Source organism: Synchiropus splendidus, chromosome 4 (genome assembly GCF_027744825.2).
Source record: "Synchiropus splendidus isolate RoL2022-P1 chromosome 4, RoL_Sspl_1.0, whole genome shotgun sequence".
NCBI classification, from domain to species: Eukaryota; Metazoa; Chordata; class Actinopteri; order Syngnathiformes; family Callionymidae; genus Synchiropus; species Synchiropus splendidus.
The window spans coordinates 31,137,958-31,164,776 of record NC_071337.1 but is presented as its reverse complement, the minus strand read 5'-3'; the positions used below and the strand labels follow the sequence as shown (position 1 = coordinate 31,164,776).

At 42.3% G+C, this 26,819-nt stretch overlaps 3 protein-coding genes and 1 long non-coding RNA gene across 4 annotated transcripts; 3 read left to right on the top strand and 1 right to left on the bottom strand.

Moving 5' to 3' along the window:
- Positions 1-741: 741 nt before the first annotated feature.
- LOC128757047 (uncharacterized) lies at positions 742-5,352 on the bottom strand. Its single transcript, XR_008414354.1, has 4 exons — positions 5,133-5,352; positions 4,171-4,270; positions 3,929-4,098; positions 742-1,084 (listed from the first exon to the last, which is right to left on the bottom strand). It is a non-coding gene; the product is annotated as an uncharacterized LOC128757047 (long non-coding RNA).
- LOC128757046 (sodium-dependent neutral amino acid transporter B(0)AT1-like) lies at positions 3,403-10,480 on the top strand. The gene is made up of 12 exons (XM_053862053.1): positions 3,403-3,607; positions 3,944-4,084; positions 4,152-4,289; positions 4,721-4,902; positions 5,156-5,266; positions 6,027-6,139; positions 6,201-6,329; positions 6,399-6,555; positions 6,629-6,833; positions 6,911-7,070; positions 8,448-8,610; positions 9,846-10,480. Exons 1-12 carry the CDS (start codon positions 3,403-3,405, stop codon positions 10,029-10,031), a joined length of 1,890 nt encoding a protein of 629 aa, XP_053718028.1. The 3' UTR covers positions 10,032-10,480.
- A 1,505-nt stretch (positions 10,481-11,985) lies between these two features.
- LOC128757224 (sodium-dependent neutral amino acid transporter B(0)AT1-like) lies at positions 11,986-17,468 on the top strand. The gene is made up of 12 exons (XM_053862331.1): positions 11,986-12,190; positions 13,636-13,776; positions 13,843-13,980; positions 14,042-14,223; positions 14,285-14,395; positions 14,465-14,577; positions 14,961-15,089; positions 15,813-15,969; positions 16,036-16,240; positions 16,303-16,462; positions 16,657-16,819; positions 17,313-17,468. The coding sequence occupies exons 1-12, from the start codon at positions 11,992-11,994 to the stop codon at positions 17,466-17,468; spliced, it is 1,854 nt and encodes a 617-aa protein (XP_053718306.1). The 5' UTR covers positions 11,986-11,991.
- Positions 17,469-19,003: 1,535 nt separating this feature from the next.
- Positions 19,004-25,305, top strand: LOC128757223 (sodium-dependent neutral amino acid transporter B(0)AT1-like). The gene is made up of 12 exons (XM_053862330.1): positions 19,004-19,202; positions 21,021-21,161; positions 21,234-21,371; positions 21,440-21,621; positions 21,688-21,798; positions 21,881-21,993; positions 22,071-22,199; positions 23,418-23,574; positions 23,637-23,841; positions 24,380-24,539; positions 24,858-25,020; positions 25,123-25,305. Exons 1-12 carry the CDS (start codon positions 19,004-19,006, stop codon positions 25,303-25,305), a joined length of 1,881 nt encoding a protein of 626 aa, XP_053718305.1.
- Positions 25,306-26,819: the final 1,514 nt, after the last annotated feature.

The window sequence follows — 26,819 nt, the reverse complement described above, 5'->3', positions numbered from 1 at the left end:
CGTTCAGCCTCATTTCTACCCACCAATAATTTGATGATTCAACATATCAGCTGATTCAAATCTCTGCTATCTGAAAATGTTCTGGTGACGCTGAACTTTCAGCCTTGAGCTGACTACACGTGCAGCGTCACCTTTGATAATGACAACAGTAAACACACGCATTTAGTTTATCTCATGTAGTAAATAACTCCACCGAGAGACACATAAATAAATTCCTTTTTTTTGTGGTGGTACAACAGAAACGACGATCAACAGGTTTCATATACTGATGTTGGACAAATGTCAGTAAACAAGCAGTTGTCACGCACATCTAGCTGGTTATCTCTGCTCATCTTGATGTGCACACATATTCTTTTATGATTGGTTTTATCATTCGAAAAAGCATCCATCAGCCAACACCTTGGAAACTGCGCTATGGAATAAACCCCTGATGGGGAAAGAAGGTTTAGTCAAATGTTGTTGGACATGGAGGTTTTTATTAACTTGAATAGCTGTCTAATTCAAGATTCAAATAAAAACTCTTGTTTAAAAAGACAAATAAACATTATAAAAACAAACCAAAGCAGTCGATACATAAATCATATCAGTGCACATGGCTACAAGAATGCTCGCATCTCCCGGCAGTAGTGCTGTCGTCAAGACTGCAGCATATAACATATCTTTGAGGAAGATAAGAGAAAGACCAAACTGAATGCAGAACACACTACTTGTTTGTTCCATTGAAACCATTTCAGACCTTGATTTATTATGAAAAGCATTTGAATTTGGTCTCAGTATGCTCTGGTCTTGACTACAACACTACCACCTTGGGATGTGATTGTGTGTAATGCTTCTGCTTCAATTGTCCCTCAGAACTAAACATTTGCCACTTTGGAATAAGAGGAACAAGGGGAATCCATTTTCCTGATGCCTGACTTTCACATATTTTTGTCAGAGCAAATCCTAACACCGGCTGGAACCTCTCAAATGAGTGGGACTGAGTCAGAGTCACTTCCTGTCTTACTTCCAATTACTTCCAATTTTGTGATTTTCATGGATCCAATCCTCAGTTGGAACCACTCCTTCACCAGACCATGTGACGTGACTGTAAAGAAAACAATACAGTATTATGAAAGCAGTGATACTAGAAAACTGAATTGCTGACTCACGGTCTACTGTAAAGTTCTAATCTCTGTCTCTGGGACAAAGTAAGAAACCATAGATCAATTGTGTTTCAAGTGATGTTACATACTGCCGTCCCATGAAACTTCAGGAGCCACCACTGCTCCAAAACTATTGGGAGGAATTAACGATGAATTCAGTTTTTGCTATGAAAAGGTGCTGCAAAACTCTCGAGAAATTTCATGAATGAGCTTGTTGTGACTCACTGCCTGTACAGCATGTTTTTATGGGGTCAGAAAATTATTGTGGATTCGGAGAACTATTTTACAGGCTTGCTGACAGGTTTCTTGTTATCAAGATTCTAAAGCATGGGCGGGTATAGTCAGGTTCTATATGTGTATAAATTCTCAGACTTTTTCCAGCCAAATTAAAATCTACATCTCATGAAGCTCAAAATCCCACTAAAATGCGCAGATGTGTTTCAACAGCTCTAGTTTCACCAAAAACCCTGTCAATCGCAGTGGTGGAGTGAAGAACATTTATCACAGTCCACCATCGCAGAACAATGAAACTTCTCAAATTCAGATTAAAATGGTTAAGACTGTTAGAAGAAAACAATGAGTACTACTGAAAGAATTTAACCCTTGGCCAAGAGAGTTCTCACAACACATATCTGCATAAATGCAGTGGTCATCATAGTCTAGGTGAATAATTCCATCATGCTGATATGTTCACAGATATGATCCACTGAACTAACTAAATTTCATAGCTAAAAACTTCCTCAAGCACCGTAAAACTAAGCCTTTGATCACCAACTTTAAAAAATCCTGGCTCAATGATATAATGTGTGAGCGGATGTGGGAGCAATAAAACTGGGTGTGGCCATAAGACAACATGGAAAACGGAAGGTCGCATCGCTTAGATAAGCTGCGATGGAAAACATTTGTGTATTGATGAACTTTTGCTCATACCAAGGTTCAAACTAAGGTTTGCAAGTCAGGTATATCAAGTACATGTGACTCTAAATTATCAATCCATTCCATTCTTTTTGATTAATTCAGTCATCAACAATAGAGATTCAATTATTAGATGTGAATCAACTGGATCAACTGCTGTTATGCATATGTTTTGTTTCAGCAAAGGGACTTTTTAAACCCAGGCTAATATGTGAGCGCCAGCTAGAGCAAGGTTGTCAGTATACATAACAAAGTGTCCTGGTCGGGGGGACGTCTAAACACAGGTTTTTATCCAGAGGCTAATATTTAATCACCAGTAATTACGCGAGGGTAATGTGGTTAGTGCCAAATTTGTCCTCCTTGACTTGCTGGCATTTGAAACTCTGCTTTCACAAAGGGTGCTTGTAGAATGGCATGGCATCATGATACCTATACGCGTTGTAGCTGATCTAATGAATGGTGTGCTTTAAGTTAGGATTAAAGCCAGCACTCGATGCTTAAAGCTCTTGTGGGCCACATAAAATGACTTGGTGGGCCAAATTTGGCCCCTTGGTCGTGGGTTTGATACAAGTGTAGGGCTTCCGACCAATATTTACAAGTCAGAGTCATAGTTTGGGATTCCAAAATGCCTCTGCAGCAATGCCTTTCACAGCTCCTTCCTTTGGGAGGAAGTCATTGCTGTGGTACTTCTACGGCAGAACATCTCTTGGCACTGACTTGAGGACATTTGAATGAAGGGGGGTGCCAGTGAATCAGGCACAGGCTCGGTTCTGGTATGCAAAGCAACCAATAATTAATGATCCGGAAAGACTCAGTTTGCTGACATGTTTTTAAAACAGCTACAGTATGTCAATCCTCCAAAACCATCTTTCTTATTGGACCAATGATATATGATCCTCACTACATAAAGGTTTCTCTCCTTTGTGACTGTCTGTTTATGACAGTTTTGTTTACAAGTAAAAAAACAGCAGGCAAGTTTAATGTTTTTTATCTATTGTCTTGTTGTACTTCATTAGGCCATTGTGTGTGGGAGTGTCATCTGATGTTGGACTTTCACAAAAGCAGGCTGGGCGTCTTCAAATCAAAGTTGCTGACGCAAGACAATACGAGACAGAATTTAATAAGCAACTGATAACTGCCACCACAGGTCACAGGCGATACCTCTATGTCCCTCCGGCACAAACTCATTAGAGGCAGAGCACCACGAGGACAACACTCCTCTGAGAATCAGTAACAGCCCTCACAGATTTGTCTCAGGACAGATAAACATCCTGCAGTCCAGAGGGACACAAGAAGCGCAAGGAGCTTAACTTGGATTTTTGTTTATTGAGGTTTCAAATCCAAGATGAAAATTAAACTGAAGTTTCCGAACCCAGGATTGGAGAACCGCATCGCCACTCATGGAGAGCTGGAAAAGATGGAGGTTGAAGAAGCAGGCGATCGGCCCAAGTGGGACAACAAAGCCCAATACCTGCTCACCTGTGTGGGCTTCTGCGTCGGGCTTGGGAATGTGTGGAGGTTTCCTTACTTGTGTCAGAGTCATGGAGGAGGTAATATTACGCTTGTTTCAAAATGTATTATTATTTTGTAAATTTGTTTCTCCAACTAATAATACCACCAAATTTCCCATCAAATTTGAACAAAAATACCGTTGCATTATATTTACTTTTAATCTTCATTTGGAAAATCCAAAATTGGAATACATAAAAATCAATGTAAACAGCTTGATCAGAAGAAAAATCAAATATAATTACTTTTTTTTCTAGGAAATTTTCAAATAAATAAACGACTATTATGGCAATAAAACAGTGTTAAATGAATAATAAATTGCGCTGTTTAACAAAATTCCAATTATTACAATTCACACCAACCACTGTCCCGTTCAGGAGCCTTCATGATCCCATTCCTCATTCTACTGGTCCTGGAGGGCATCCCTCTGCTTCACCTGGAGTTTGCCATCGGCCAACGCTTGAGGAAAGGAAGCGTGGGCGTCTGGAGGTCGATCAACCCCTATCTGACTGGAGTTGGTGGGTGAGATCCCCTACGGACTCAATTGGTCATGAAATACTGAGCCTCTATGCTCTCCTGTGGCAGGTATCGCCTCCCTGCTCACCTCTTTCTTGGTGGGGGTCTACTACAACACCATCATGGCTTGGATCATGTGGTACCTCTTCAACTCCTTCCAGGATCCTCTCCCATGGAGTCAGTGTCCTCTGGACCAAAACAAAACAGGTAGACCAATGATATTCACCGTGAATTAAGCAACAAATGAATATTGCTACTCAGTATTCAGACCAGGCTGCAAAAACACAGGCACTCCAGCTTGCCAAGAACTTAGTTAATGTTTTGTTTCAATTGGGATTTTAAATTCAGCTCACTCAGCCCCAGGGCAGGGGAAGGCATTGCTTTATGTAAGATTTAACCTGATACACTTCTCCTGTCAGTTAGAGATGAGAAATTACATTTTTGGTTTCTGTGTGAAATAAGTTGACACAGACACACACGACATGATCTTGCAGGGCAAAAATAAAAATCACATCTAGGGTGAGATACAGTGGCGGTGCAGTTGACTTGCTGGTTCATCATTCACTAAATGAAGTTCATTGAATAGATGAATAAAAGCAACTTTCTAAACAGTTGGTCCTGTTCCTATTGTCGTGCAGGTCTGGTGGAAGAGTGTGCGCGGAGCACCACGGTCGACTACTTCTGGTACAGAGAAACTCTCAACACATCGACAAGGATAGATGAGTCGGGAGGTCTGCAGTGGTGGATCGTGCTCTGCCTGGTGGCAGCCTGGACCCTTCTGTATGTTTGCTGCATCCGTGGAATCGAGACTTCAGGGAAGGTGAGTGAAGCAGCCGAAACTACAAGGCTACTGGAAGCGTCGTAAATCCAGAAACACATTCAGAGTCAAGAGAGCAATGTGATACTGGCAGTTCTGCCACCAGACACCTTCAAGGTTTCAGAATGAAAACACACGTTGACCCAATGAGTGCAACTGATTCAGTAAAATGTCTCTTGGCAAGCTGGATCTTGCTTCATTTTTTTTCATTTCTCGTTAACTTCTCGACTCACCGTGCTCTCTCCTCTGGTCAAAGGCCGTCTACATCACATCCACCCTGCCCTACTTGGTGCTGACGATCTTTCTCATCAGAGGACTCACTCTCAAAGGCTCGGTGGATGGAATCAAGTTCCTCTTCACCCCAGATGTAAGTTCAAAACTCAGTGAGGACCGCGGATCTTGCTCCGCGCTCGACAGCATGAGATCATTTACAGGCCCATGGTCATTGTTTTACAGTTCATTCCGCGGAGATACAGGAGGCACGTGCGCGCTCGCTTCTGTGTTCTCGTGACAGCAGCAGTGCTTTGCTGCCTCCTAGTGGCGCTTCGGTGAACTGTCCTTTCAAGTTGCTCAACAATACCAATACCTTTTTTTGCACTGTAGGGAAAGGATAAGCGTGATGAAAACAACAAAGAAAACCCCTTGCAATCGTATTTTCACAAATAACATGCTAACCATTCAGTGTTCATGTCCTGCGCAAGAACCTATAGTTGAAGCTTCTGTCGCTTTTGTCTTTCGGGAGGCGTTATTCATCTGAGGGTACCGATTTCCACCAATAATGTGACTGGGTTGGATCGCAAAATGAATATAAATCGGTAAAACAGCATGAACAGAGCCGTCATGAGTCTGAACACCGCTACCTCCAGTAAGGAACCCTTCACTGCTGTGTGTGCTGAAAGAGCGCTGCTGCCGCCTGCTGTCCGATTGAGCTCATAGCAAATAGATAGGCAGAAAAAGGCAATAATTTCATGCAACAAAAATCCCAATGTGTGTACATATGAGCGTCTTCAGTGAGGTATGTGCTCTCGAGTGTTGCCAAATGACACGGCACGACTGGCACTTCTGATCTGTGACAAATGGTTTGCCAATCTCCCACATTATATCGAATCCTTGAATCCTTTACGCAGGTAAATGAGCTGATGAATCCATCGACCTGGCTGGACGCCGGCGCCCAGGTCTTCTACTCTTTCTCACTGGCTTTCGGAGGCCTCATTTCTTTCTCCAGCTACAACTCTGTTCAGTGAGTATCAGGCCCTCATGGGTGTATTTCTCTTTTCTAATCCCTCATCTGCTTCTTACAGCAACAACTGTGAGCAAGACGCTGTTCTCATCTCCATCATTAACGGCTGCACCTCCGTGTACTCCGCCACTGTCATCTATTCCATCATTGGCTTCAGAGCCACTCAGAAGTTTGATGAGTGCAACGGAGAGTGAGTTTGGACACCACTGCGGCCTGGCAGAATGGTGGCAGCTTTACGTGACTGCTTCTGTTTCTGCAGCAACATCATGAAGCTGATGAACGCTCTGAATTTAGCAGAGGGATCCGTCACTGACAGCAACTACACAGACGTTCTGCTCCACTACAACCAGACCAACCCGGACATCATTGCTGGTCTTGATATTGTGAAGTGCGACCTGCAGAAATTGCTCACTGAGGTGGGTCACCTTCCACCTACAATGAGCCAGGAACATGAAGAGTGAAGAGTGAAAGGTGCTTCTGCTTCCACAGGGAGTTGAGGGCACAGGTTTGGCTTTCATCGTGTTCACCGAGGCCATCATCAACATGCCAATTTCCCCCCTCTGGGCTGTGCTCTTCTTCATCATGCTGTTCTGTCTGGGCCTGTCAACCATGTTTGGAAGCATTGAAGGAGTGGTCGTTCCTCTGGTGGACTTAGGAGTGCTGCCCAAGAGATGGCCCAAAGAGGCCGTCTGTGGTAAGGACCGATAAATACGCAGAATTAAATATCTCAAAACAGTGTGCTGATGCAACAAAACCTTGCTCGCTCCTCAGGTCTAACGTGTCTCGTCTCGTTTCTGTTGGGGCTTTTATTTGCTCTGAGATCTGGAAACTACTGGCTGGCTCTTTTCGACACCTTTGCCGGTTCAATTCCTCTCCTGGTCATCGGACTTTGTGAAATGATAGCGGTTATCTACATCTACGGAATAGATCGGTAAGACATGCAGTTTCTACTGGAGCGTGACTTGAGTGATGGTCCTCAAGGAGTATCAAATTAGGTCAAAGTCTGGAGATCCTTTGCCACGTCACAGAACATCATTAACCTTTGTGTATAATGAGACCCATCCTATAGACATGCTGTATATAGGACGACTACTGCACTGCAGGGATACAACAACATACTTCAGTGTAAAAACGAGCGGTTATGTCAGCGGACATCTCTAAACCCGTCCTTGTATGTTGTGTTCAGTACATAGGTTTAGTGAGGCATTACAATCATCCTGATTTTCAGAATAAAAAGATTACATTAGAAATAGTATTAAACTAAATAGCATTTTCTGTGCAAAGACACATTTCGGTGGCTATAAATCTTGGATCTTAGGTCTTCTCTTAGATGGCACAAAGAAGTAAAACATACAAACCAGACAAACCTCTTCTCAATATACAGCTGAGATCTCTCTTTTTTGATGGACCGAGTCATTATTGAGTCCACTGAGTCCTAAAAACATTATGGCATAACTCCCCGAATGGGCAGTCTCACTACACACGCTACAGTTTTAGCAGTGTAACACTGGGAACCATGGTTTTAAGGACTGGATTCTCTCGCTTCGAGTAGCAAGGGAAGTCTTGGAGGTCAGTTTAATAACAGTGACTTGAGAGTCAACAACAAAATCACGTTACATAAACCCATCCTCATTGCGCTTGAGAGTCATGTGACATGCTTTTAACAAATGCACCAACTCCTCTGATGTTGCAAAATGTACGATAAGATAGCCGGCGTTGGACAGGAGGCAATAAACATTTGTTGAGTAATGTTTATGAAGCGATACTTCCCGTCATGACCAGGTGGAGTTTAGAAACGGTGTCCTCGGTCAATAGCCACGCTAGTGCTAATGTGACGTTTTCCTTTTTATAAGTTGGTACATGATAGGAGTGACAGCTATTTTGTTGGAATGACCCTGGATTAACCTGGTGCAGAACAAGCCCTTGGTCGGCTGTGAACACGACTTGCTGGCCTCCTGAAAAGCACGAGGTTATTAGACGCGCAGCAGTTGTGCAACAGCACCGGCCTTGGACCAAAGGTCTCACTTGTCACACAAGGCAGATAAAGATGAGGAATTAATGCTGAAATCTCACAAGTGTGTTTCACCACTTTTGACTCCAAATACTGTGACAAATACAGGTGCCATGCTGAGCGACAACTAATGGTGCTATTTTCACACCTTTATTGCCTTTCGAGTCCAGTTCACATGTTCAACACACACCCTCTGCCACGTTTACTGTAACCAATAAAAGTACAAGGTTGTGTTTTATTGAGGCTTTCATCCACACTTTGCTGACAATTGCGCACCTGTTTATCGCCTTCACACAGGTTTAACAGGGACATCGAGTTTATGATCGGACACAAGCCCAATATTTTCTGGCAGGCGACCTGGAGGGTAATCAGCCCCCTCATCATGGTGGTCATCCTTGTCTTCTACTTGGTAACCCAGGTGACGAAAGAGCTCACCTACTTGGTCTGGGATGAGGATTCGGTAAGTGCTTGATATGTTTTGAAATGAAAAACTTGCGAAGGTATTTTCTGCTCTTCGGTCATGGAGGGGTTGCAGCTTCTCTGTATAATTGTGCACTCTGTGGAGATGGTGAACATCTTCCACATCCAGGCCCCATCCACCCTTCCTGCCCTGTGGCTTACTCAAGATCAGATGTGTCATTTAGATGTCAATCATGGACCCTAATACTGAATGGAAGTTCACTCTTCGCTTCTAGTTTACTCCACAACGTTGTTGATTATAATGGCAATTGCAGTTTTCTACATGTCCTGTTTTCTGCAGTGTGCATCCTTGCTGTTACACTGTCACTGACAGAGACTCTTCCCACCCTTATGGACCAAGCAAAACAGGAGTGGGTGGCTCGTATTTATCCACCTTTCAATGCCGACCCACTGTACAGCGCCAGCAGTTTACATGAGCTTGATTATACACACGTTCAATCTCCACTGCTATTCTCCTCCAATCGTTTTGTCTTTATAATCGTTGTCTATCAGTTTTTATGTGTCATGTAAGGAAGAACCGGGTGTTGGGATATGAACACTACCAAACGCCCCACCATGTTGAATGTTTTGGTATGTGACATATCAACAAGAAGCACTTCAGTCTCATGTGCTCTCGTCGCAATCTAAACTTTTAAAAAATGTACCTCAGTCCGCAAAATATATGAAGCAATTTCACCCACTGAAATAATGTTGCTGATGTGCAAGCTTGCATTGAAAAACAGCAGGTTTGAAAAAAGAAAGAAAAATATGATGTGGCAGGACTTTTCATAGTTTTCATGATAATATTTCCTACGGTCACTGTGACTTGCGAATGTCATGCATTTAATTGTGATGCCCTTGATGTGTAAAGACAGGTGTGTCAATATTCCTACCCAAATGTTTCACAATTTCATACCGTTTGTTCGCGTCGCCGTCGGTGTGCAAGGACCCATCTCCATTCATTAAACGTGTGAAGCGTGTAGCAAAGAGCATGCCCTGGTCATGAGTTGGTTTGTATGACCTGGCTCTTTGACGGAAGTCAGAAATGATGTGAGACAGTGATGGTTGTGCTTTTTTACCTGGAGGACGTCATATGCAGGGGCCTATCGCTCTCTTCCTTGTCACTAAAACTGGAACACAAGAGATCTGTTTTTCAAAATCCAAATGTCATGTTGAATCAATAGACTTGTTTTAGCAAGCAAATCTAACCACAGTGTTCTCTTTATGTGTCCACAGGCCTCCTTTCCAGTGCTGGCACCTACGCCATACCCGTCATTTGTGTACGCCATCATCTTTATTCTCGCCGGAATTCCTAGTCTAGCCGTTCCAGGATTTGCCATTTATAAGTTTATCCAGAGGAGACTCTGCAAGAGCAGGGGCAACAGTGGTGACACTGTCAAGAGCATATCTGGGAAATTGTAGCTACAATAATCCTGCAACATTTATTTCTCTGGAAACCAGTGTATTATAATGCATGTATTTGCAATTGTATACAAATAAAGTAGCAGCTCAGGGGGGGAGCTGAGGATCATCCTACCCCTGTTCTCGAGTAGAAAGGCAGAGTGGCTTCAGGATCTTCTACATGCTTGATGATAGATAAACATAACATAGAGCGGGCTGATCTTAATAAACCAGATATTTTAATAACCCGCTGTTTTACAAGTGTTGTTACCAAATTCCCGCCCTGCTATCATAATAACCCTGCTGCTCTATAAATCAGCTCAACAGTGATGATCATTCTATGTTAAAGAAAAAACCATGTCCAACTTCTGAAATGAACGTTGGTAGCCGCTGAACCAATAAATCTCCGTGCTGGAAGTAGTTCACACACAGCATTAATGTGTGTTCATAATCTTTGTACGTTATCTGATTTTGTTGACACTTGTAACATATTGCATTTGTATGAGTTGTGCTCCAATATTTTGAGGGACGGGATGTGACATAATACTTTTTGGTTATACATATAGTGTTTTTTTTGTTTTTAAGCTACATTAAAATTGTCCAACAGTATCTTGTCATGTATTTCTCTGAGCACATTTTCAATGATGATGTAGCAGTACTTGTGGAGGTACTCGAGGAAGTTGGGGCAAGTACTCCAGATCAAAGCAGTGTTGGCAGTGATGCTGTAGCCGTCTGCTGAAGTGAAGTGAAAGCTGAGGTGAATCTACATTCCAGCCCGCACCTTTAATGACCAAAAGCGCAATACTGCCAGTACAAACAGCATAAACAATCTTTCTCACCACAGAGTCCAGGCTCAGAGTGCTTAGCTTTAAGGTTAAGGTAAAAAACACAGACATCCTGGAGAGGCTTAAACTAGAACCGCTGCTCCACTGCATTGAGAGAGGCCAGACGCGGTGGTTTGGGCCTCTGGAATGGATGCCTCCCAGATCTTTCCCTGGGGAGGTGTTTCTGGCATTTCTGTCCAGGAGGAGGCCAGAGAGCAGACCCAGGATATGCTGGGGAGACCATATGTCCCAGCTGGCAAGGAGGTGGTCTAGTAGAATTGACCTGGGAGAGGAGGTTCTGGGACTTTACGACTGAGACTGCTGGGCCTGTGACTGGGACACAGATGAGTAGCACATAATAGATGGATAGTGGATGTATCAGTAGTTCACACTGAGTTACTTAAAAAGACAGCTCTTGCGTATTTGCAGAATGAATGTTTCATTGTCAAGGTGGCTATGATGAATCAATCCATCGTTTGATGGTCACTTCTTATACACTCAAAATGTTTTCACCTCTAACAAAGAGATTATGTTTTTGATGGCATTGGTTTGCCTGTTTTTCTGACTGTGGTCAGAAAAGCATGAAACATTATAGAGGTGAAGGAACAAATGATTCAATTCTGGGAGTGATCCACATCACCATCTGGATTAAGGATCTTTTGTCTTTCATAATAGCAGATAGGACCACTTTCGACATTAGTGGCATTTGGTTACAGGACTCTTTTTTTTTGAAGGATGTTTTGACATCGGGAGTGTTTTTTCTTTTTTTTTTTTTATTGTTGTATAATTGATGTTTACTCAGCAATTATCTCTACTAATTGATTTTATGATTATGATTGTGTTTATATTACCTTCTTACTTATTCTATTTATTCCAGCACCTCTGCTAATTGTACCTTACTGTAGCCATGAACCAATATGCTATAAAATCCTAAATGTTAAAAACTAATGAGTAACCCTGTGATGTTTTTTTTTTTTTTTTTAAGGTGGGTTATATAAATACAGCGAACATAGCGTTCAGTGACTAATCTATTGCCGCGCAAGATAAAGCTACAGATCATAAACTCGTTTCAACATTGCTGAGTGCTGTATTGTGGACAAATCCTCCCATTAATGGCTCATCTCTAGAGAGACAGCTCCAGTGCACATGCGGACACCATGAGACTCGTACTGCCGAACCCAGGACTGGATCGTAGGATCCCCAACCATGAGGACCTGGAACGGATGGAGAAGCAGGAGGCTGACAGCCGGCCCAAGTGGGACAATAAAGCGCAGTACATTCTCACCTGTGTGGGCTTCTGCATCGGCCTTGGTAACGTGTGGAGGTTCCCATACTTGTGTCAGAGTCATGGAGGAGGTAAGCTGAGACACAAACACAGTTACCAAAGTGAACGTTTCGGCATTTAAGTCAAATTCACCTTCGCTTTAGATGGTCAAGTGGACCGTTGTACCGAAGTGTTTTTTTTCCCACCTGTAAGTGCCAAGTTAAATTGGTCACTCATTGTTGACCTCAGCTCTCCCAGAATCACCTTCGGCTATCAATAATTTTCTAGATATTTAAACTTGTGACATCACATGTGAGAGCCTGAGTCAGCTTCATATAAAAGCAGTGGCATTTGAGAAAGAGTTGAGGTTGAATACATGGAAAACAGAAAATCTTACCCTGTGGACAGTAGCCAGGCAACTTAGACACATGACTGAAGCACAGAAAAGACTTAAAATATATTATTATTGTTATTATAAGTATTCTACAGTATGTGTACCTATGTGTATGTTTCCTGTTAGAATAAAGCATATGATAAGATGCTTTCTCCTGGGACTTATTGGATGTTCAGCTGTTCCTGCTCTGAACATTGGCCTAGTACGTAATTTTTAGGAAGCTATGAGTTTGTCTGAGTTCATCTGGCTGTTTGGATCATCACTAAGGGTTAGGTTAGAGAAGCCTTGTCGCTCTGTGTGATGCAGAATGCCTTACAGCTGGAGTTTCCTTTCTTGCTCGCTCCTGTTGTGTGTCTTGCACAAGCGAGTTCCGAAATGCTGCTGCCAGTTTTAACTTTTCAAATATGACCCTGAATTATGTGTTTAAAATAATAAATAAAAAATTAAATTAAAATAACAATAATAATAATAATAATAATAAATAAAAATAAAAATCTATATTTGAGTAAGGATTTTCGACTTGGTGGAGGTCAGTGCTCTCCGAGTGCATTTCTTGCATAACTTACCCAAAACATGTAAAAACAACGTTTCCTTAAATAAATAGTTAACCTAGTAATAAATATAAATGTGTGCTCATTAACTGGGTTAAAATCTAGTGCGTATATATATTCACATTTGTCATTCCCGCTGCTTTTTAAGTATATAAACACATGCTTTGGAAATCTCACGTGCGCTCCATTGGGGTGCGTAATATGCAAAACCTATTAAGAAGCACTTTGTCACCTTGTTTCACGTTCATATGTCTAAATTATTAGTGTCTTACAGTACAGTAATGCATAGAATCCTGAAATAACCTTTTAGACATGTTCAGTGACCTGTTAACTCTGTGTTCCACTTACAGATGTAATCATTGACGATGGGACTGGTGCCCGAGGGCCACTCCGTGAACACAAGATAGTTTTTAACATCAAGTATCTGCAAAGAAAAGAACAACTGTTTATGAAATGCTAAAAACACACATTCAATCATGTTTGCCCAGTCCAGGGTGGGTTGGTAAAATTAAACATAAAGCGATGTTTGTTCATGCATGTTCACGATAAGAAATTGTTCCAATCAAAATTCATGTTTCGTCACTTCATCCAGGTGCATTTTTAATTCCCTACCTCATCCTCCTGGTGTTGGAGGGAATGCCTCTCCTGCTATTGGAGTTTGCCATTGGCCAGCGTCTCAGGAGCGGCAGTGTGGGAGTGTGGAGGACGATCAACCCTTATCTAACTGGGATTGGTCTGTATGCAACAACTTCAAGATCCACGGTACTTGGTGTCATGTGACCGTGATGCTGTCCCTCAGGAATCGCCTCCATGCTGGTGTCCTTTTTGGTGGCCCTGTACTACAACACCTTGATCGCCTGGATCATGTGGTATCTCTTCAATTCCTTCCAAAGCCCACTGCCTTGGACTCAGTGTCCGCTCAATGAAAACAGTACAGGTAACACCTGTTGTCCGTCGTAAGCGTGACACAGAAAGTCAACAGCGCGGTGCTCCTGCAGGTTATGTTCCAGAGTGTCAACAGAGCTCGACTGTGGATTATTACTTCTACCGAGTCACACTGGACACAACGACGTCCATATCTGAGTCTGGAGGAATTCACTGGCCGATCGTGGTGTGTCTGGTCGCTGCGTGGACGGTCATCGGCATCTGTTGCATTCGGGGAATCAGCACTTCTGGAAAGGTCCGCATGAGTGCACAAAGTGACTGCTGGGCTCTGCTACAGTGTTTCCTGTCTCATCTAGGCGGTGTACATCACAGCGATCCTCCCCTTCATCGTGTTGGGAATCTTTCTGATCCGGGGTCTGACCCTCAGAGGTGCCCTGAGTGGGATCCAGTTCCTCTTCACACCAGATGTAACTAGTGGCATTTGACTTTCACGGTAGTTAATTGTTCTCTGGTGAAACTTAACTATAACGTTGCAGGTGGAAGAGCTGATGAAACCGACAACATGGCTGGACGCAGGTGCTCAAGTCTTCTATGCCTTTGGTTTGGCGTGGGGAGGACTTATTTCCTTCTCCAGCTACAATCCTGTTCAGTAAGACAGCTCTGCATTCACAAACGGTATATGCTAGTCACACTGGATAACATTTATCAAAGGTCCTGGCCTGGTTTTATTTCATAATAATCACCCAAAATAACTGTGCTTGAAGGCACCACATCAGCTCTCTTTAAGCTTTCTATAAACTAGTAACGGATAACAAATGATAACAACGCCAGAGGGACCTGGGTTGTGTGGTGCAGTTATTCAGGAGTAAGGTTTTTCTTTTTCCTTAAGCAATCCACAAGCAATTATGCAAATGCAGAGATATATTTTTTCTCTTTTCTTCATCAAGAAGATTCCCAAAAATTCAGTCCCAGTATGGCTTCACTAGAGCTCGTAGAGTGTAAAGCGAGTTAACCCATTTTTCTCTTCCATAGCAACAACTGTGTGCAGGATGCTGTGATACTGTCTGTGGTGACTGGATTTACTTCAGTCTACGCTGCTGCGGTCACCTACTCTATTATCGGCTTCAGGGCTACAGAGAAATACGACCAGTGTATTGACAAGTGAGTTCTGCACCAAACAGGACAAACGTCTCGAGCTTCTCTGCGAAAAACAAAAAATCTGCTTTCAATCAATCAAGTTTTTGAACATGTTTCTCAAAATTCTGTCAATAGGTTTTAGCCTGTTTAATCTTGTTTGCATTTGATACAGATTTTTTTTGCCATATTTCCCATTTGTGTTGGATGTTTTGGTATGACTTTCTGTCTGATTTGCTAATGGCTTGCAAGTACTGAAATACAAGGCCATCAGTATGTTTTGACTATAATGGGCTTTATTTTAGATTAGAGTACCATAAAAGAAGCTGCAACACAGGCTAGTTACATTTGCAGGGAAATGTTACTGTTTTTTTTCGGTTGGTGTGGTCTCGACTACAACACTGCACAAATCCTTCCCAGTTGATGTACACTAGAGCAGGGTCTGGAATAAAACACATAATATAATGTTACAGCAGCTGAGGAAATGGCAGTTATCTATTGCCATTTACTCTAATTGCGCTTTTCTTTTTTGTTTGTGTTATTTATGCAACTCATGCAACATTGAACAATGCGGTTTTCATGTGCACTGTTTGATGTTGTTTAGGGTAACTAGCTTTTGTCACTCTGAACTTGGCCTGCCACACTCAAGTCCATACCCAATGTAGATCAAGAAAGATGAGATCTTTACAAATCTGCCCTTTTTTGGTTTGTTTTGTTTTGTTAGAAAGTAAAAATGTTCTTTCTCCACAGTAACATTCTGAAATTACTGAACGCATTCGACCTTCCTGAGACTAACATCACGGCCAGCAGTTACAAGTCCACGTTGGACCACCTGAACAGCACCAGTCCAGACGTCATTCTCGGGTTAGATTTGCCTTCCTGTGTCATGAAAACCTTTCTCAGTGAGGTGAATAGATGCACTTGTTTGTCCACCACGTCTTCCACATGAGGATCAACATGAGTTTGTCTGCAGGGCGTGGAGGGGGCAGGTCTGGCTTTCATTGTGTTCACAGAGGCCATCACCAAGATGCCTGGCTCTCCAGTTTGGTCGGTTCTGTTCTTTGTCATGCTCTTCTGTCTGGGACTCTCAACGCTGTTTGGCAATATTGAAGGAGTGGTGGTCCCGTTGAAGGACTTGAGAGTGTTCCCAAAAACATGGCCTCATGAGGTGTTGACAGGTATCTGCGCCCTTACTGAAACCTTAAGTGGGAATCATTCTCGTCATGTTTGTCTCTTCTAGGAATCACCTGTGTCGTCGCCCTGGTCATCTCGCTGCTCTTTGCTCAACGATCTGGCCTCTATTGGTTGACACTCTTTGACAGTTTTGCTGGATCGATTCCACTGTTGACCACTGGGTTGTTTGAGATGATTGCTGTGGTTTATGTTTATGGGATTGACAGGTACGTGAATTGCGTAGCAGAAAATGAGCTATTGTTGAACAATCATAATGGCAGTAACACAGTGGACGTGCATGAACAGAGTGATGAGTAACACATGTTTTGTGGCAGTAATGGTCACTGTATGTTCAATCTATAACACTTGTTCAACGTCAAAAAGAAAGGGCATTTATTTAATACGTTTCCTTATGCGACAGGTTCAATGATGACATAAAGTTCATGACTGGCCACAAGCCCTCCCTCTACTGGCAGGTAACATGGAGGTTTGTGAGTCCTGCGATCGTCCTTGTCATCCTGGTCTTCTACGTGGTCACACAAGCTCAGAAGACACTCACATATCTAGTGTGGGACCCGGACTTTGTAAGTGCAAATCACCAAATACAGCTGCTTTCAGTCTATTGCATGGTATTACAGTTCACCCATTCATATGGGTGAGGAGTCCATACAGTCTTGTCCATACTGTGTGGACAGAGTCGGATAGGCATTTCAACATGATCAATTCTGTCTGAAACCTTTGAAACGCCAGGTCTGAACTCTTTGCAGCTGGTTTACTTTGCTTTCGCTATCATGAACTGTAAGCTCTCCTTCTAAACAACACATGGACTAGTTCTAGAAGTTTGAATTATAAAGATGCTTGGCCACTGAGTGTCAAGTCTGAGCCAGGATTAGGTAATGTTCCATTGATATAATGTGTGTACCAACTAGTCGGCACAGTGGGAGCCATCTGGCCCATAGGAAGGGATGATAACTTTATGAAAACTGGCCATTCAGTGGACTGATGACCAGATACTAGAGACAGGCATAACACCACGCTTCAGCAAATACCTGACTAACACTGTTTTCTGCTCTTCAGGAGAGATTTCCTTCTCTGGCGGCGATAGCATATCCCTCTTGGATCTACGTAATCATCTTTATTTTGGCGGGAGTGCCCAGCATCACTGTACCGCTGTATGCCCTCTTCAGATACCTTTATGTCTGCTGCTGCCATGAAAAGCATTTAGGGAAATAAAATAATAGATTCTATTTTTACAGACAAGTGTTTTATTTGATAGTGTGCGGAAATATAACTGTCATTGTTTCTATAATATTCCGAAACTTTTCAAAGTTCAGAAGTTCTGCAGGGACACAAACATGTGGGATCACTATCATGAATGAAATGGCCTGTCCTGCATGTATCGAGGGTTTGTTTACAGTATTAACTTCCACAACAATAAAATACTGATTCACACTGTAACTGACTTGGTATTGTTTTCACCTCCATGTTTGAGTGGCCGGCGCCTTTGATGGTAAGATTTCTATCATCTCTATTGGCAGTGGTTTGACTGCTGGTTAAGCATTATTTTATTTTAGCCTCATGTGCATGGCAACACTGATAATCTCAGATAAGCCACTGTTACACGTGCCAGGGTGACAGATGATTTACTAATCAAACGAGCAAACATCACTTGAAACATCCGCAATACCAACAATATGACATTCATTTTCTTATGTGAAAGCATAAATGAAGCGATATATATATGTTTTGAGTATTAAAATGGCAGATCCTTTTGGACACGTGGAAGTTTATGTCACATGGTTTCTGAATGCTTCACTTAACAGATTTCACTGTTGTTTAAATATGTGTATTAGAACAGAACAATAAGAGACAAGTGGCTGGAATACACATCACAGGACAGTCACACACACACCTTTGGGCAATTTCAGAGTGTCCCATTGACCTAATGAGCATGTCTTTGGGCTGTGGGAGGAAAACCCACATGCATACGGGGAGAACACGCAAACCCTGGACCTGCTTGCTGAGAGGCAGCAGTGCTAACAATTGCACCATCTAATAGCCACATAAATCTAATATCCGATTGGACCGGTTTAATTAAATATAGGGTCTGGTATGAAAGTTTTTCATTCGAAGGCAGGAAGGCAAAATGATTTGTGTTTTCAAATTGAATTGAGTTTAGCAAAACTCTAGCAAAAGACTCACAAATTTGTGGCTAGTTCACAAGTTTTAGCTTCGGATTTGTGCAGAATTTTGGCAAGAATTGGCAAGAAAGAAGAAAAGACCGGGGGTCTCTATTTTGCGTCTCACTTTCCAAATGTAATTCCATGTATCTCCTCTGGCATTTTACAGCGTCTGTTAATTATTAAGTATATTAGCTCTGAGTGTCATGCAGTGGGCTATTAACAATCGGGATATATCAACCCTTTGGACCATACTTTCTCACACATATATAGCGTCTTTAAGTACTTTGTCCTTGTCACTGCAACTGCAATCTGTCTGATAATGAGTTTCAGGGCAACAGTTAGTAAGTGGTTGCACAGGGAATTTCCATTCAGAGGAGGGAAAATCACTGGCTCGTTGCACTCCCACAAAGCCACTTGAATTCCGTTTTAATGTTGCTCTGTATTGAGTGATAGGGCATCAAACGCGTTGGATAATCTTTGGAGTGTAAGTGCTCATAAACTCATAAACCTGCTTTGCCAGGAACATATGCAAATGTTTTCCCTTCACTGTTTAGAACAACTCTGCTAAAGTTGAGGAGGATCAACATGAAGCTGCTACTTCCGAACCCTGGACTTGAAAGCCGGATCCCCTCTTATGATGATCTGGATCAGAAGGAGAAGAAAGAGACGGATGACAGGCCGAAATGGGACAACAAAGCTCAGTACATCCTCACTTGTGTGGGATTTTGTATTGGTGTGGGCAACGTGTGGCGTTTCCCCTACTTATGCCAAAGCCATGGTGGAGGTAAGGCAGAAGACCAGCAGCGGCTCAGATATTCTCTTTCAAAACTCATCTAACTGGATCATTTTTGGTGTTTTGGGGTTGTCACCCATCCTACAAATATATTATCACTGTTTAGGAATACACACACATTGATCATTGTGTGATTGGCATTAGTGGGATTTTTAACTCATCTTAATGCTTTAACTTTGTGACGCTGCATTTGCAGAGTTTCATTCTACTTCATTGTGCATTGTGTTGAACAGTGTTTTAAGAAATTATCAAACAGAAACATGTCAAATACTCCCCACCAGTTAGCCTGCATGTCTGGAGATGTCTTCAAATGATCAATTGAATTCAAGTTTGCTTGAAAGCAAAACACTTCTGGAAAGGTAAGAGATCACTAGTTGCCACAAAATTTTCCAATTTTAGAGTCTACAGTAAAAAAAGTTCAGCGGTGGAATTATAGTCCAAGAATGCATTCTGTGGCTAGAGGACATGGCATAACCATATAGATGGTGGCATGGCAGAATGTATCTGCCGGCTGAGCTTCATCTTCCAGAAGTAGTCTAGTTTAGTTAACTTGGTAAAGGAATTCAACAGTTTGGCAGTCTGGTAAGGTATGATCTAAGAGCATGGGGTATGAGACGTTTACAGATGTGGCAGATCTTGACACAATGCTTTTAACAGTACTCCCAATTTCTATGGACAGGACTTCCAATTGAAGACATTGTGGGATGCTGTTGTCTTGGTAGCCAGTGATAATCGCAACAAATTTTGGCAGAGAATGTGGTTATGAAGGTGTCAGCAATAATCTGACTTCCCAAAGCAGCAGCAATGACTTTCAATCAGTAAACAATGAAACATTTAGTGTTTATTAGTTACATATTCCAATTAAATAACCCCTGGAAATGTGAGGCCGATTGAGAGATAGAACTTTGTCATCCAGAGAGGTTTTGTTGAACAGCTCGGGGGAGGAGGGTTGTGAGTGAGAGGAATGGTAGATCAGCTGGTGACTCTGCATGATGGCGTGATTCTGCAATATTAAATCATCAGATAAGGGTGGAGGTGAGATCACTCGGTCCGGGAGCACTTTTATTACTGATTGAATGATTTATTGGACAAAGAAGATCAAAGAGACTCAGAGGTTGTCGCAAGGCTTGAATCCTACCGAGTTGTAAGAATGGACTTCACTTCTGGGGTTTTCTGGAGTGTTCCTGGATGTTGCTCATATTCTTCTTCTCAGAAAATGTTTAGAAAAGCAGCATAGGCCAAGAATAAAAAGCACCAAATGTATCAATGTACCAGGGGATAAGGAACAGTTTTGAGTCTTAGACAGAAAGAATGATATTTGGATTTATACTGGTTGACTTTTCAACATAGTCCTGTCCAACTCCACACAGTTGTTTCACCTTGTTTGCCAGTCATTCATTCTTGATCAGTTAACACATTATCTTGGTCACCTAACCAGCTCTCCACAGCAGCCGCTTCCATTGCAATTCGATTGGTCTAGACTTGCGTGTTGTTGCAGTATGTCTCTTTCACAACGTGCAGTGACCAGTATGATCTTACATGGAATCAGCAAGTAAGAGGCTCAAAACTTTTGAGTCTCCCTCGTAACTGTTCAATGAAGCCTTGGCTCATGACTAGTAGACAGTATGTCGCTGGGCCAGATGAGCCGATGCTCATACCTCAAGTGCACCTGAGTGGGTACCTAGGGAGTAGGTTGATGCCCCGCCGTCCCAACTTTCTGTTACATTTGTATACATTTGAAACGTTTTTTTCTTTGATCATCACATTAACTTATGTTTTTGAACAATTGCCTTTTGGCTTGTTTTTCAGGAGCATTTTTAATTCCCTACCTGATCTTGCTGGTGCTGGAGGGAATGCCACTTCTGCTGTTAGAATTTGCCATTGGCCAGCGCCTGCGCAAAGGCAGTGTTGGGGTGTGGAGGTGTATAAATCCATATCTAACTGGAATCGGTATGTCAATGCAGTTGTTAGAAAACAAACGGCAGTCGTGTGACTAAAGTAACAGACATTTCTGTGTTGCAGGTATAGCATCAATGCTGGTGTCATTGTTCATAGGGGTCTATTACAATACAATAATGGCCTGGGTCATGTGGTATCTCTTCAATTCCTTTCAAAATCCACTGCCTTGGTCGCAATGTCCTCTCAACGAGAACAGGACAGGTATGGAACTTTGCCCACTTAATCCCACAGCCATGACTGTAATGTACAGATTTATGCTTCTTTCGCAGGTTTTGTATCTGATTGTCAACGGAGCTCAACTGTGGATTATTTTTTCTATCGAGTGACTCTGGACAGTTCAACCACCATTTCTGAGTCTGGCAAAATGCAGTGGCCCATGGTGGTCTGTCTAGTGGCAGCATGGCTGATAGTTGGTATCTGCTGCATAAGGGGCATCAGCACCTCTGGAAAGGTATTTGTGTACCACTGATACACCGAAAGCTGGGGTTAATGTTCCTAACAGCCCCATTTTCTCTAGGTCGTCTATGTCACTGCTCTCCTTCCTTACGTCGTCCTCGCAATATTTCTGATCCGGGGACTGACTCTAAAAGGATCCCTGACTGGACTTCAGTATCTCTTCACACCAGATGTATGTAGTAATCAATATATGGATGTTAAATATAAAGAGCATGTAATGCAACATCTTCCTTATACTGTATGTTGTTTTGAAGGTGGAAGAGTTAAGTAATCCTACAACATGGCTGGACGCAGGTGCGCAGGTCTTTTATGCATTCAGTTTGGCATGGGGAGGCCTCATCTCCTTCTCCAGCTACAATCCTGTTCAGTGGGTTTCTAATACAGAGTAACAGAGCTGAGAATCAAGCCTGCATGTATGATACTGTCTATTCCCTCTATTCACAGCAACAACTGTGTGCAAGACGCTGTGTTCTTGTCCATCATCACTGGCCTTACGTCAGTCTACGCTGCTGCAGTGACTTACACGATCATCGGTTTCATGGCCACGGAGAAGTACGAGCACTGTATCAACGAGTGAGTCCAAAAATGTTTTCTCTATCTCAGAAGATGTCATTACCTTTGGTGTCATTTGAAGTGTGCTAAATCATAAAGGTGGTAAGAGCAACAGAACAGGTAAAAAGATGAAAGATGTACAGTGGTACCACGGTTTTCGAACGTCCCAGGCTTCGAACAAATTGGAGTTCGAACAAAAACTTCAAGATTTTTTTGCTTCTGTTTGCAAATGAAAATCCGGAACTGTAATGTCCCCAAAAACATAACGTGCGCGGACAGATCAGTTGACCATCGACGTGCTTTGTTATTGTGTATAACGCAGCCTCTGTATGCAGACGTGTCCTGTTAGCTACATTTACCGACTGTTTTTTCTTTATATTGAGGTGTAAAATCTTTCCTGTCTCCGCACTGGACCGTGCTAGAGTGTCATAGGGGAGGTGCTCGCTCTCCACACCTCCGAGGCTGGAGCGCACACTCCAGGGTTTTATGTCCTGTTGTCGGCTGAAGGTCGGACAGGGATGAGGCGAGTCTGGGACAGAGCGTTACTTGGTTTATGACTTTGTCACAGCCAAACCGCACAGAAGCACACATTCAGAGCTGGACACGCACCGGGCACCTCTTCACTTCTGGAGAGACGTCACTCACTCGGCAACCCCTCCCACATGCAGCGGCCACACACATAGACGAACAGCGCACCTGCAGCAGACACTCTACATTCACTCCTACAAAAGCCTATTTTAAGGCTTGGAACGCATTATTTCTTTTTCCATTAATTGTAATGGGAAAAATCGATTCAGATTTCGAACAAATCACTTCACAAAAGGCCTTCTGGAATGGATTGTGGTCATGAACCGAGGTACCACTGTAGCTTTAAAACAAATAATATCAGGAATAAAACAAATTATTTTACTCTTTACCTTTTTGTGATATTTTATACAACTAATTATACACATAATTTATACAAATGCAATGTTTTGTGTTATTATTTTATCCAAAAATGAGCTACCCACGTTTCACAATCAGTCATAGATCAAACAACTTGGCCAGTGCTCTTACATGGAAATCAAGACTAAGCCAAAATGAACGTCTTCAGAGACAGGAACAAAAGTCCAGGGATTTGTATGGTAGAAAACGTAGGAGGGCTCACACTACAGGATTATGATGTACGCCTGAATGCTTGATCACAGTGCAATGTATGGGAATAATGAACTCATATGCACTCATTTTCTTGGTCTTCAGAAACATCCTGACCTTGATAAATGCTTTCGATATTCCTGAAGACAGCATAACTGCAGAGACCTTCAAGCCAGCATATGCCCATTTGAACAGCTCGTACCCAGATGTGGTGCAGGGGCTGGATATAAAGTCCTGCCACTTGCAAACATTCCTCAGCCAGGTAAGGATGAAATCAACTACATCCCATTGGCAGACTAAGTGTCAATTCTGGTGCTAACCCAGGGAGTGGAGGGGACGGGCCTGGCATTCATCGTCTTCACTGAAGCCATCACCAAGATGCCAGGTTCACCTGTCTGGTCGGTCCTCTTCTTCGTCATGCTGCTCTGCTTGGGTCTCTCAACTATGTTTGGCACCATTGAGGCAGTGGTGGCGCCCTTGAAAGACTTGGCTATATTCCCGAAAAAATGGCCTGTGGAGGCTCTAACAGGTAAAGTGAATGCTCTGTGCTGACCTAGCGCTCATTTCAGGGACTTATTTCAGTGGACCAAGTGACTTGAATGAAATTCTCTGATAGAAATGCCACAGGAGTGTATTGAGTGTGTTCTCCTTTGGTGCCGGGAAAGAGGGCACCAGTAAGACAAGAACGTTTGTTGCACAGCCTTAAGGGACAGGACCTGGGTATCTATTACAAGCATAAAGTTGCAATTAGGTAACTTTTTTATCATGTCTCAGCATTTGAGAATGACGTGGCATGACCAAACAGACCTACAACGACACTGTTTTATGATGTACTTGCCTCAAAGGACCATGTTGTTGTTTTTTTAAACGGCCATTTTTTAAAAAACATCTTGACTGACATTCGGTCAGCAAGACCCGAGCCCTACACCCGAGCCCCAGATTGAGCAATACAGAGTCAAATTCAGAGCATCGACATGATAGAATACAGAAGATGTTAAGGCGTTCCCCTCTGCTGTTGTTATTCCTTGTTGTTATTCCTTCAGCTGACTGGTTTTTGTGTGTTTTAGGCATCACATGTGTTGTGGCCTTCATCATCTCCCTCCTCTTTGCACAACAATCTGGGATTCACTGGTTGACCCTCTTTGACAGATTTGCTGGATCGTTTTCACTGCTTACCATTGGACTGTTCGAGATGATAGCAGTGGTTTACATCTATGGTATCGACAGGTTTGTTAATATTTTAATGAAGTTATGTTTCTTTTGAGTGGAAGTGTAACTCATTTGCATAAGGTTCAAAGTCAGCAAAATCAAATGTTTAGATTGCATTTATGTCAGTGAATATTTACATAGATATTCAGAGTTGACTAACCAGCCCCTCCAACTCCCTGTATGAATCAGTGCATCCCATTGTTGTACAATGTACGGTACATTACAATATATTTGCAAAAATGGTGTCCTCCATGTTCAGTGTTTTCATCAGGTGATGTAAATACCACAGGATGGGTCGAAGAATCTGTCGCTTTAAAGTGATGTTTTGCTCCACAGGTTTAACAGGGATGTGGAGTTCATGGTGGGTAGTAAACCAGGCATCTACTGGCAGGTCACACTAAGATTTGTCAGTCCTCTGATCCTCATGATCATTCTGGTTTTCTACCTGGTCACTCAAGTCCAACAGACGCCCACTTATTTAACTTGGGACCCCAACTCTGTAAGTGCTCTAATTCATATTTCAAATTAGCTGCTAGTACCGCCATTGAATGCACCAGAGGAAGTGTCAGAAACCTTCATCATATTTTTTTTTCTTTTGCAGGAGGAGTTCCCGTTGCTGGCGTCAATACCCTACCCATCGTGGATCAATGCTGTTATCTTTGTCCTTGCAGGTGTTCCCTGCCTAGCTGTGCCCGTGTATGCACTGGGTAGACTCATTTATGTGCGTAACAAGAAAAACACCAGTCTGTCTGAAGCTTCCAATAAGATCAGCCACATTACATAGTCATTGGAACGCGTCATGAACAGAATGTTCTTCCTGCTGCTGCAGGAAACAAGTAGTAATTTAAATATTTTTCTTATAACGCAAAAGCAACAAATGAAATCTTTATTTTAAAATGTTGAATGTAATGTCCTAAAATAGGCTTCTTTGGTTACACATTGGTCGTTTTTCCTCAATATTTATAAATAGAAAGCAAATCCTTTATGAAATGGCTTGTGTGGATTCGGTGACTTTTCATGTCTTAAAGAGGAGTACATCTATATAAAGCTAACAGTGAAGAAGAAATGCTCAAGTAAGCAAGTATATTCATGGAACCCCTTAATCAAACGTTGTAAACGTTACCACCTGGTGGTTTGAATGCCATAGGACACTCAACCGTGCATGGGGCTACAGGATCTCTGCAGGTACTGTTCCGATTACAGAGTGATATCAGGGAAGGATAAAGCGTGTTTCTCTCTGGACAACTTCATTTCACCTACAGTATATTTCACACAAGAAATAGATTCTGGTTGATGATGTGATTCATATCATTGAGCTTTGACATCCTCCTATTGCATCATATTTAACCAAAAACAATAGAAAAACAGCTTAGTGGTCTGGGTTAGTGAAAGACGTCATGCTGATCCAGGATCAGTTACGTAGGCTGTAGACTGCAGATATTTTAACAAGCACTGGACTTCAAACTATTTTTGTTCCAGATTGTGCATGACATTTTTTTATTTTTATACAATACCATAATTACTTTATAAAAATGTGATGAAGTTCATTCTTTTTACGACCATAATAAAAGCACACACGTGCACAAGCATGCTCTTGTGATGACAAGACATCAAGGAAATCCAAATTGCAGTCAGAATTAGTACCCTTTGAAGGATGTTAGCGACATAAATCAAACCATGTCAAAGTGTGTCCCCTTATATCTGCACTGATAAAAATTGCAACTGCAAAAAAAGTCTTGAATTGATGGCAGTGTAGTAGCATTGTTAATTGTGCCATTTTTATCCCTTTGCAATAGATACACCCACAATATACAGCGATATTTAGACCTAAGAGGAGAGCAGGGGTTTCCTAACCAGTCAAATACGTTTGACCAACTATTTTCAATTGACAAACAAATATAGACTCTTGCTCGGGTCGCATCCGGCCTGTTAGTATCTACACATTTGGAGCAAGCGTATCAAATATGGTGAAGCTCCGCACCTCTTAAACAGATCTTTTTCATCAAGTCTGCAACCCTTTTAAAAGCCCACTCCAATGACATGGACCTTCGTAATAGCAGAGATTTATTACCTATTTAGAAATTGGAGTAGACAGCAGGCTGCCCTCCGATTGAACCATATAATTAAATATATGTAAATTAAACTACTTGAACTTTTCTACATGCTTCTTATCAACTGTTCAAAAGGAGATCAGGTTGAGACACCACTGAGAGAAAACTAAACAGCACCATTCCTGCCTGGTCAAGTGAGATCCAGTTCTTGAAGATGCCAGTAGGTGGCAGTAATGCTGAACGCAAT

Excerpts from the sequence above, each read along its gene's own strand:
- LOC128757046 (XM_053862053.1), top strand. The coding sequence starts at position 3,403 with ATGAAAATTAAACTGAAGTTTCCGAACCCAGGATTGGAGAACCGCATC. Across the intron at positions 4,085-4,151 it reads CCCCTATCTGACTGGAGTTG|GTATCGCCTCCCTGCTCACC; the intron begins GTGGGTGAGATC and ends CTCCTGTGGCAG. Across the intron at positions 7,071-8,447 it reads TACATCTACGGAATAGATCG|GTTTAACAGGGACATCGAGT; the intron begins GTAAGACATGCA and ends GCCTTCACACAG.
- LOC128757223 (XM_053862330.1), top strand. The coding sequence starts at position 19,004 with ATGAAGCTGCTACTTCCGAACCCTGGACTTGAAAGCCGGATCCCCTCT. Across the intron at positions 21,372-21,439 it reads TCTCAACGAGAACAGGACAG|GTTTTGTATCTGATTGTCAA; the intron begins GTATGGAACTTT and ends CTTCTTTCGCAG. Across the intron at positions 23,842-24,379 it reads GCCTGTGGAGGCTCTAACAG|GCATCACATGTGTTGTGGCC; the intron begins GTAAAGTGAATG and ends TGTGTGTTTTAG.
- LOC128757224 (XM_053862331.1), top strand. The coding sequence starts at position 11,992 with ATGAGACTCGTACTGCCGAACCCAGGACTGGATCGTAGGATCCCCAAC. Across the intron at positions 14,224-14,284 it reads GAATCAGCACTTCTGGAAAG|GCGGTGTACATCACAGCGAT; the intron begins GTCCGCATGAGT and ends TGTCTCATCTAG. Across the intron at positions 15,970-16,035 it reads TGAAAACCTTTCTCAGTGAG|GGCGTGGAGGGGGCAGGTCT; the intron begins GTGAATAGATGC and ends GTTTGTCTGCAG.